This window comes from Setaria viridis, chromosome 1 (genome assembly GCF_005286985.2).
Source record: "Setaria viridis chromosome 1, Setaria_viridis_v4.0, whole genome shotgun sequence".
NCBI classification, from domain to species: domain Eukaryota; kingdom Viridiplantae; phylum Streptophyta; class Magnoliopsida; order Poales; family Poaceae; genus Setaria; species Setaria viridis.
Genome location: NC_048263.2, coordinates 30,992,797 through 31,004,051, shown reverse-complemented (window position 1 = coordinate 31,004,051; position 11,255 = coordinate 30,992,797). Strand labels below are relative to the sequence as shown.

Genomic DNA, 11,255 nt, shown 5'->3' with positions numbered 1-11,255 from the left:
CCTCATGCATGCGGTACAAAACCTGCTTTCCGAAAGCTCGAGGAATGAAGAGCAGAAAGACCCTGTATTCCTGTAACTGTAAAGCATTCCGATCCGAACTACTATGAGTTATGCCGGAGTAATTGGCGTCGCCCTGCGATTCATTGCTGCTGACATCTTCGACTGGCAGACGGTGCACTGCAGGAAACGGCCGCGGTACAGATCCGCAGTTGGCACGGCGTCGGAGAATGATTTGCCGCCCAGAGCTGGTGGGAGCGGGAGTACGCGGGCGCCAGCCAGAGACCCGGCTGTCAGGGTAGACAGAGGGTACTGCAATTCTCAAGAACGATAAAAAGTTTGGGAAGTTCCAGAGGTATGTTGACAGGCAGATTTAGATCCAGAGTAGTACACGGACTAAACAAAACAAAAGATAAGCGCTGTTCTTAGTTTGTAATAAAGCTGCAGAAAACTGAAATTAGGCGCGAAAATAGATTGAAGGTTGAAGTCTTGCGCTTTAAACTCGGCGATGCACTCATGCACGTTGCGACTGCTAAGCATCTGGAAGGCCGAAATCAGTTCCTAGCTGGTTCTAGTTGAAACATATCTGCATTGTTTGAATTGCAGTTTAGTATGCTTTGTAGCAGGAAAGACCTTCATGTCACAGGCAAATTTAGCAGCGCTAAGCATGCAAGGACTAAAATTACAGTAGTCCACTAAAAGAGGGCAACGTGACGATCATCAAGCACGGAGTAATAACAGTCACGAAGTGGAGACGGCAATGTTTTCTTTACGATGACAATGTCTAAATTTGGAGTACCAATTTGCATTTCCCTCAATCTAAAAAAGCAATAAACCAACGATGAGCTCGTCAGCGTCAACTGGTATCTACTCGGCTTATATTGAAAAAAGCCAATCAATGTTTGTGTTTACAAGCATCCTTACAGGTTGCTAGGTTACAAACCAACTAGAGCACAGAGGAAACAAACAGAGCATCTACTGTTCTATCTGCAGATAGTTCACCTGGACACTGCACTTTCTTCGTTCTAACATTCTGTTAAGGTCTGTACCATACTACCATACAACGAATGCACAGAAAGGAGAAGATACATGTTTGCTAGCGCAACTGCTCGCGCGTAAGGAGCTCATCTCTTACTGACAGAGATCTAGCATTGCGTCCATGCTGACGGAAGGTGTAGACAGTTGCCTTTATCCCTTTGACTTTCGGGTTCATAAGATCGTCAACCGGTGCAAAGTAATACTGCAGGTAATTCCCAGTCCGTTTCGCCACACACAACATGAGCCCCGCAGGGAACGAACACGGCTGCCAGAGGAAAAGATCTGAACCTTCAAGCTTCACCTTGGGCAGTCTCTCTTTGCCAGCCTGCACCTTGCCTCTCCGGGACTGCAGCTTCTCGTCTTCCACAGCTTCTGCTGGTTCACAAGCACAGCCACAGCGCTCACATACCACCAGACGGCAGCACTTGAGCCTGTAGAAGGCCGTCCCCTTGTGACACGCCTCGCACTTGTAGAATGGTGGAGGGTGAGGGTCCCCGTACCCACCTCCGGTGCCCAAAGTGGTAATATAAGCTTCTTTCTTCCTGGCACCCACAGTGCCACCTGATTTGTGAGCTGAAGCTGAACGGACAATGGCCGCTTTGTCTTTAACTTTTCCCAAGGACAATGGAGCAAACTTGCTACTGTTTGATGCGGTGGAAGAGGATTGCCCAATACATTTGGTGGTCACAACACAACCCTAAGAAAACAAAAAAATATAATGTTATTTTTTGAATATGGACTGCCAAGTGGAAATCTTACTACAGGTTGGTACAATACTGAAGAAATCCTAATTTGCTAGAAAAAGGGATCAAACGTGAACATCGGCGTATATATTCCTAGATTACAGCGTGTTGTGTGTGCACCGAAGGTTATAGGAACAAAGGCCCTCTAATATTTGGACATGAATTATTATAGAAACTAACAACAATATTAACAAATATAATCGAATTAAATAAATATAAAGATATTTAGCATAACTGATAGGTAATTAATTTTAGATATTGTTTTGATGCCAAGATTTAAGACGGGTAGATTGTAAATAAAAATCCATTATTAGGATAGTAAAGGAACAGTAGACATAATGAAACACAATCTCTAAAAGTAATAGCAGAACTAAAGCACAGTCACTGCTAGTTTCTAGAAAAGGAGTTTAACTGAAAGGTAATCAGGAATTGTTAGCATTCCATACGCATAACAATTTCCACTGACTGGAAAAATTCTGAGATAAAATGTATGCACCATGGAACGCATACAAATTTGCACTTCTAACAGAAGAAATGTATGCACCATGGAATGCAAGATGCTATCACTGACCTTGTGCAATCTCCATTCATCGATAGTATCTAATGCATCCACATGTTGATGGTTATTGTCTGAGGAGCAACCTCCACACATAAAAGGTACTTGATTGATTCTGTCAACTGCATATTTGAAATTGATTTATTGAACAGGCATTGGAAAAGCAAAAAAAAAAAAAAAAAACTACCTCTCCTGCTCAGCAGAGAAGGGTGCCTGGGTATCTGCAGTCTGATGTTTCGTGGCATAGCAGAAGGCTTCACTAAATGCGCACTATGCTTCCTACCCTCAAAGGCACCATCGGACTCATCACAAGCTGCAACAAACATGATAATCCGACTTTTAAGATTTTATTACTGAATATCTGATGAACTTCAATAGATTCAGGCCAATACCTGAGGATATATGAGTCGGCGCGGTATCAGTCTGCCAGTCCTGTTCATTGACTTCATCCTCCTCTTCACTGACTTCAGGAACTATGCTGTCATTGATAGGATCTATTACATACACATGTTGATGGCAATTATGTGAGGGGCCTTGGTGCATCAATCTAGCTGGTACAGCCTTGTGGATGGATCTTGGAGGCACCTGATTGCCCCCCTCAACTGCATATTTGAAATTGATTTACTGACATGAATTGCAAGAAAAATGTGCAGTTGGTCTATGAACAGAGGAGACAAGAAAAAAGATCTACCTCTCCTATCCAGCAGACAACGGTGCCTAGGTGTCTGTATTCTGATGTTTTGCAGCATAGCAGAAGGTTTCATGGACATCGCACTGTGATTGCTACCTTTAAAGGCACCATCGGACTCAAAATTCTGATCACGAGCTGAAAACAAAAAAATGATTGTCCTAAATATCATATTACGCTGAAGAACTGATAAACCCAGGGGGCTTCAGGCCAAACCTGATGATAGACAAGATGACACAGTATCAGTCTGCCAGTTGTTCTTATCACAAACCTCATTCTCCTTTCCTCTCGCCTTAGGAAATCTCAAGTCATTGACAGAACCTATTGCACCCATATATTGACGAAACTTATGAGAGGTGACTAGGTGAGAGCTCCACGCATCAATCTAGCTGGAGTTGCAAGAAATAATTGCCGCTGATCTATGAATGGAGAAGACAAACGAGAACATACCTCTCCTATCCAGCAGAGAAGGATGCCTGGTTGTCTGCAATCTGATGGTTCGCAGTGTAGAAGACGGCTTCATGAAATCTGCTCTGGTTGGCAACCTCCCTTGCCCTTTTTCCTGCAGTAGAAGATTTGGATCGATTTATTTCCGATTAACTGTGGGCTATGAAAGATCAAATGGACGGAGAAAATAAAAAAGTGCATACAAAACCAGGAGCTGCATGAAACAATTGAATGGAACCAGATGCTAAGTAATCCAACTTTGGATAGATGATGAAGAAGTTAACAAATAAATGAAGATAGTAATAATATGATAATGATTGAGAAAATATTTCTCTTATTTTTGGCCTTCCAGAATTGACGAACAGAAATGTGAGAATAAGCCCAAATCGTCCAAAGTGCAAGATTCTTTACATGTCAGTTAACTAGCATGTGGATTCCAAACAATTTTAATACTCCAGAATTATTAGCTGATGAAGAATATATGCAGGGAAAAGAAAGATAACACTAAGCAATAGAGCCGTCTGTTCCTGCAATTCATGAAAGAAAGTGAGTGCTTCCATCCAAGAAAATACCACTAATCCAGAAAATAATTATCCAGCAGCATTCAGAACGTCAATCAAACAATAAGAAAAGAATTAAGGCCCAAGAAACCGTCTCTACTCCAGAAAAGAAGAATTAACGTAATATTTTCGGCATATTCGAACAGCATTCTAGAACCGCAAACTATTAAGAAAGTAATGGAGATCGACTGAGCCCATCCAAGAAATCTCCTCTGCAATCTCCTCTGCTCCAGAAAAGAAAAGCTGACACGATGTATTGGCGTATTCCAAAAGCATTCAAGAACCGCGAACTACCAAGAAAGGAATTGAGATAAAAAGGCAGGCCAAGAACCAAGAAACATCGAAACCAATTCCGTCTCGAGGAATTGGGATGAAAAGCATGCCAAGAACCAAGAAACATCGGAACTAACTCGTCTCCAGCAAGAAACTGTCTGGAACAACGCAAAATGACACCAAGAGAACATGAAAACTGACCAGTCTCCGCGTGACGGATGAGGAGGCGTCCTCGCCTCCGTGCGTCTGGCGGTAGCCGCCGCCGCCGCGGATGCACGAGGAAGGCGAGGCGGGGCTGTGGTGGGTGAGCGATCCGGCTCTGTCGGAGGGGGGCGGGCGGCTTCCGTAGCGCGGGCTGCTTCCGCCCGTGGCGGAAATTGCGAGCAGCATCTTCGTGTTGTTCCCCGCGGAGGCCTCAACCTCGGGCTTCAGCTTGGCGTCGGTGCCGTAGCAGGTGGCAGCCCGCGTGGCCTTGGAGCGGGCCGGGGAGGAGCCCGACGAGGCGCAAGACGCGGCGGCGGGCTCTCTGTTGCAGGGGAGCGGGAGGAGGTGGCCGGCGCGGCGCGTGTTGGTGCTGCCACCGGAGGAGAAGCCGCCCCGGACGGCGGCCATGTTTTTGGTTTCTTCTTCTGCTCTTCTTTCCGAAGCTTTCCGTTGTCCTGGTAGTTGGAGAGCGCGGACGATGGGAAGAAATTGGCAGGATGTCTGCGGGCTTTATATGTTTTGGATGAACGATTGCAAGGCCTGCCTGGGCTATCCGGTTGTTGGGCCAGAATATGTGACAAGTTGGCCCAACTCTGCAGCGGATGAAACACACACCTCGGCCTGCATTTCTAGAGCAGCAGCTTAGTTCAGTCAGAGACACCAGCAAGTTTGAGCAATTTTTACCAATGGCTCTCTTCAGAATCAATCAATCAGAACTCAGCACTTGACGGAAAAAATTCACTCTTTTAAGGGTACTCAGGGAAATCTCAGCTTGTTATAATCTCTGGACTAGCAATTGTGCTTCAAATTACCGAATTCTGATCACTGAAGAAATTATGATGTGCCCTCTTGTCTGCACACTGAAGTTGAATAAGGGGAACCAGACTTTGAAGACCAAGGGCACCAGAGTTTGCCCTTTTGACTTTTGAGAACCAAGAAATGTGGCTGACTTTGGGCTGAAATCGAAGAATTTACACCAGCTTCTTCGATGGACTGTGCCTGTTGAATAGTTGAGCACCTTCCCTTTGATCGGGCGATGGCGATCTGAGCTCCTCAAGCTGTCAGGCATAGCATTGCACCGGCCCGCAGCCGCGATGCATAAGAACCTCCCTCGCAATCCGCTACAATCTGACCAATCTCGGAACCAGGGATGCATAAGAACCTCCCTGGCAGTTGCAGTTGCCGTTGAGGGCGGGGACGTCGCAACAGTGCAGAGAATCTGGAGGCGCATGAAGTCGGAAGCCGAGATCGGTGTACCGGTGGAGCTGATGCTCTTGCGACGCCAGGCATCCGCCAGGGATAAGCCCGCCAGACTCCGCGGTGGCGGGGGACCGAGAGGCGGCGGAGGTTGGGGAAGCTGGCGGCAACGGCCGTGACGCCGCGGTCGAGCTCGTCGTCGCCGAGGAACCAGGAGGCGCTGAGCGGCGGGTCCGCACTGGTGTCTAGAGTTAGCGACACCACGCCGAAGGTGAGGAGCGGGGAGGTGGGTCAGCGCGGTCGGGGGCTCGGGGCGGCAATTGAGGCCGGGGCCCCGGGGAACCGGAGCGGGAGGCGCATCCAGCGACACGGCGCCCGTGAGGCGGGGCCCCAAGAGGTAAGCGAGTATGCGGAGGGCTAGCGGTTTGATCGGGCGGCGGCGCGGGCGCCATCGCGGCAAAGCGCGCGCGGAGCCGCGGTGGGTGGGTAGGCTTGTCCGTGCCACTGCCACATGTCAGGCTAATCACTGGCTTCTGCAGTATTCAAGTATTGTGGAGGGATTCGGCCACTGATGTGTGGGCCTCACCGTGACATATGATAAGTGTACAACATCTCAAATTAAGGTAAAACAATGGCATCTAGTATCATAGCAATAATATCATATGGTCATTTTGCAAGCATGAAAGAATAAAGTTTAGAAAATGTTTTAAAGGATATGAAGGGGGACCTCCATGAAGTAAAAAAAAAAACTGAAAATTGTTATAGTAGCACATAGAAACAAAAAAGAAATATTCAATTTTGCTTCACTATTTGATATGATTCTGTTAGCTTCGATGTTTCTTCAAATTCTTTCATGCTTATGCAGTTCTGCGTTTCTTCAAATTCTGCATGTTTCTACAATTCAGTGGCCTATGTACTACTGGACAAAATATGATACGGGGATGAACCTGTGTGGAGACGCAGAATATGAGTAACTGGGTCTTCCCTAACCTGTGCAAGACAAGGCATAGATTTCAAATAAAGAAAAAGCCAAAACTAAACTCAGAAATAATAAGACTTGCAAAAGTGCAACAAGGGTCAACAATATCACTGTGACCATTATCAGTTTCTTTCATTTGCTAGTACAAGCATGCATATGCATGATGGTGTGTTAAAACAATTGCAAATTGCTCCCAGCAATAGAATACTACAAAGCATTGCTTCAAATTAATCATGAGCAAACCTTGGGCTCGAGCCGGGCTGGAAAAAAACCGGGTTTCTTTCGAACCATCAAGCTCGCCCATTAACTCCACGGACCAACAAAGGGCCTGTTTGGATGCAGGCTGCTAAAGTTTAGCACATGTTACATCGGATGTTTGGATGCTAATTAGAAGTATTAAACATAGTCTAATTACAAAACTAATTGCACAGATGGAGTCTAATTCGCGAGACGAATCTATTAAACCTAATTAATCCATATTTTGACAACGTGGTGCTACAGTAATCATTGTCTAATGATGGATTAATTAGGCTTAATAGATTCGTCTCACGAATTAGCACATGGTTATGCAATTAGTTTTATAATTAGCTTATGTTTAATCCTCCTAATTAGCATCCGAACATTCGATGTGACACTGCTAAACTTTAGCACCTGGTATACAAACACCCCGAGTCAGGCCCAATTCGGACCAGGCTTGGGCTCGAGCCGACCATCTTTTTTTTAAAGGTAATTCAGTTATTATTCGGTCTGGGTTTAGGCCCGCCCAGTTTTTTGGGCCGCAATAATCAGTGACACAATCGACCGGGCTAGTGGGCCTTTCTCCTCTAACTAATTCATGGTGCTGACTTGGCCCAACATGGCCCGTGCCTCCTCTTCCTTCTCCTTTCTTCCGCCCGACGAGTCCCGACGCACTGGCCGAGCGACACCGCGGCGTCGCCAGATGGGGGTGAGGACTGCTGGACAAGCCGCGGAGGAAGGAGGAGACGCAGGCAGTGCCTGGTCAGATTCGGAACCCCCCGGTCTCCTCTTCCATTGCGGTTTCAGGATCCTCTTCCGATTCGGGTATGTAAACCTACAGGCGCTATTTATATAACTCCACCCGGGTCCCAACGCCTAGCACCACCCAACATCCAAATTTCTTGTACCGTTCGTCCAGCCCGGATTGCTGATCCGGTCCAGCGCTTCGATTTGGGGCCGGTATGCTGATGAGAGCCACTAAGAGGATGAAGACCGAGTCACCCATCACCGGGCCGGAGCTGCCGGACGAGATCATGACGGAGGTGTTGCTGCGGCTGCCGGTCAAGTCCATCCTCCGGTTCCGCGCCGTGTGCCGCGCCTGGGCCGCAACCCTTTGCTCAGACGAATTCTGCACCCTCCACATGGCGAGGGAGACTCAGACCGAGTCCGGCGCCCCTGCGGCTTCGGCGCGTTACCCCAAGCTGCTGCTCATCGCGCCCGCTACCGCGGCGTGCGACGCCACGGTGGTGTACTCCTGCTCGCCGCCATGCCCCGGCGGCGCGAAGCTGATGCTCACCCTCGACGACTTGAGGGGCGACTTCGTGGGCGGCGTGGCCGCGCAGTGCCGTGGCCTCATCCTGCTGCACGACGCGGTGGCGCCGGCGTACTACGTCGTCAACGCGGCCACCAGGGCGGTCACGCGGCTGCCGCCCTGTCAGAAAGAGCTGTACTCCAGCGCTGGCCTTGGGTTCGATGCCCGGGCGAAAGAGTACAAGGTTATGAGATTGCTCAGGAAGCCCAAGGATCCAGACGTGTCGTGTGAAGTCTACACTCTTGGCGGCAAATATGGGGATACCTGGAGGCCCGCCGCAGGGAGAATCCCTTCAAGCTTCTCCACCACTGCTTATCGCGCCATTCTATGTGCTTTTACGTGGAATCTCCCGCCAGTGCTCGCGAATGGTTCGCTCCACTGGCTGATCGGCGGCGGCTCGTGTTCAGTCATTGATCTAGCAGCTTCAATCATCACGTATTCAGTCACCGAGGAGACCTTTGGGTGGGTTCAGTCACCACCGTGCGGCACATCAGGAGCGCACTTGGTGGAGCTTGACGGCTGCTTGTGCATGGTCAGAGACCTTCGCCATGGATCACCTGATTGCAGTAGCGCACTGGAGATTTGGAAGCTGCAGGACTACAACTCCGGTGTTTGGTCGTTGGACACTCACATTGATCTGTCACATTACGCCGGAAGAAATTTGGTTGACCAACAGGTTATCAGAGTCCTTGGTGCTGTTGGTGATGGCAGATCAGTGACGAAGAAAATAATTATGGCAACATCTGGTCACACTGACACTGTTCACTCCTATGATGCCTTGTCAAAGAATGTAAAAACCATCCTCTCAGTTGCAGACACAGGAGTAAGTTATACAAGCGGTCGCACTGCAATACGTATCTGTTTATTTAGAGAAACTCTTGCTCCTGTCCACAAAACCCATGAGGAGATATCTTTTTCATCTCCTCTGGCCAAGGCGACTAAGGAGATCCTGCTCCGTCTCCCTGCTAGATCCATTGTACAGTTCAAGCGTGTGTCCAAACAATGGCGCAGATTCATCGAGGATAAGCGCTTTATCCAGTCCTACTTTGCTCATAAGAGCATGGAGAAGAGGATAAAGATCAAGATGGTGAGCAAGGGTTGTGGAAGAAGAAAGTTCTTCCATTTTGCCCCCTTGGAAAAATGGCAGTCAGAGGCTGCTAATAAAGGCACACGGCTGGACTCAAAGGTGGTTTGTTCCAAGCCTTGCCATGGCCTGAACTTGCTAATCACGGGCGAAAGGGACTACCTCTACAACCCTTGCACGGGTTACTGGAGCACCAATTCCTATCCAGGGTCACTTCCATGTCCACCATGGGAGACACCTACTGATGGTTGGATAATGCAGGATCATGCTTTCACGATAGGTAATAAGAGTGTTGGCTTGGGGTTCAATCCACGAAAGCAGGAGCATGTTGCTGTGATAATGCTGTACGAATTCAAGAACTTCATATCCCGCGAGTATATCTTGTCTTGCTCAGTATGGCATTGTAGGCCTGGGTCTGGATACCAAGAGGGCCTGGTCCCACCCCTCCCCGTGAACAACATGCCACCGGCTTATGTGGCCGGGGTGTTATACTGGATGAGCGACCCTTTGTTGGGCCCGAGTAGCGAGTATGCCATCGTGTCCTTCGACATCGCCACTGACGTGTTTGATGTCATCTCTTGCCCACCGGACATTAATGTTGCAAACTGGAGCAGCCAAAGCACATGGCATTTGTTTGTGGTAGAGCTCGTGGGAAAGCTGTGTGTTGTCCTTGCAGACCTGATGGCAAATGAATTGGTGATATGGAAGATGGAGCATGACGAGTGGGATATAGCATATGTGGTATGCTTGAAAGCATCACCTGATTATTCCCTTGTTGCGGATGTGGTTATGCCGCTGGCAGTTGATCCAAAGGATGGCAGGATCTTGCTGAGCACCGGGAGGAAGATGGGATTCTATGATCCAGTGAATGAGACTATCGAGGAGTTGTACGACGCAGATGAGATCTTGCTTCCAAAGAAAATGACAGGAGCTGCTTCTTCTCATGGAGCTCCATGCGAGAAGCCAGCTATACCTCTTGTTCCCATGCTATACGAGGAAAGTCTGGTCAGCTATCCCCGTATGCACGAGACTAAATGGCTGCGCTGATAACTTACGGCTTGGTGGTCAAGGGTTGTTAATCCTTTTCAGCCCTTCACCTTGAAGCGTAATACTAACGTAGGCATTTTCTGATGTATTGTTTGTTGTATAGTACCAATTCATGTAGTAGGCAGCTATGTAGGCATATATGTGTTTGGAATTCCGCTGCTGTACTGACTTCAGCTGTTTACTATTTTCATTTAAACATTCTGGCGAATTATGTGTGTTGATTCGAGTATTCAACCATATAGTCACGCGTATAACATCCAGTCTGCTGGTACTTGTTGCTATTCTTGTTTTAAGGGGAAAAAAGAAGAAATGTGGTGTCCTTCTAATATGTATGTAACTGAAATATGTCTGCCGTCGTACTGCTAGTGTGGATAACGAAATGGATCTATTCTGGGAAACATTTGAAACCATATGTTGCTATATATTTTTTTTCTTGAAAGAACTATGCATAAGATAGTGCGTGTTTCATTGATATAGTAGAAAAATATAAGACTACAACCTTGGGAGGCCATAGCCAGGAAAGGAAAAGAAAAGAAAAAAAACAACAAAAGACTCACCCGGTTGGATTGGGACATCAACCCGGGTCACCACTCAACTCAAATACGGCCTCCCCACTCCACTCTCCCCAGCGGCACCACCAACCATCACCCTCATGTAGCCACTGAAACCTCCATGAGTGGCCCTGCGTCGACAGGGAACCTGACGGAAGCACACTGCACCCCACCGAGGAGGCCGCCGCCATGCGGGACCCTCCACCAAAATGCCGCTGCAGACACCACACTCCACCTGATAGAGTGATATCACCGAATCCGGACCTCTCGCAGGCTGCCTCGCAGCCGCCACCACGGTACACATTGCGCGGGGGCCTCACCACATCCGTCGGTGGACTCCAT

The 11,255-nt window shown here is 48.1% G+C and overlaps 2 protein-coding genes across 2 annotated transcripts; one reads left to right on the top strand and one right to left on the bottom strand.

Moving 5' to 3' along the window:
• Positions 1–847: 847 nt before the first annotated feature.
• Positions 848–5,957, bottom strand: LOC117845568 (uncharacterized). Its single transcript, XM_072291101.1, has 7 exons — positions 3,473–5,957; positions 3,239–3,343; positions 3,026–3,160; positions 2,727–2,936; positions 2,522–2,647; positions 2,350–2,456; positions 848–1,732 (listed from the first exon to the last, which is right to left on the bottom strand). The coding sequence occupies exons 1-7, from the start codon at positions 3,543–3,545 to the stop codon at positions 1,094–1,096; spliced, it is 1,395 nt and encodes a 464-aa protein (XP_072147202.1). The 5' UTR covers positions 3,546–5,957; the 3' UTR covers positions 848–1,093.
• Positions 5,958–7,898: 1,941 nt separating this feature from the next.
• On the top strand, positions 7,899–10,362 carry LOC140221678 (uncharacterized). The gene has a single exon (XM_072291409.1). It carries the CDS (start codon positions 7,906–7,908, stop codon positions 10,360–10,362), a length of 2,457 nt encoding a protein of 818 aa, XP_072147510.1. The 5' UTR covers positions 7,899–7,905.
• Positions 10,363–11,255: the final 893 nt, after the last annotated feature.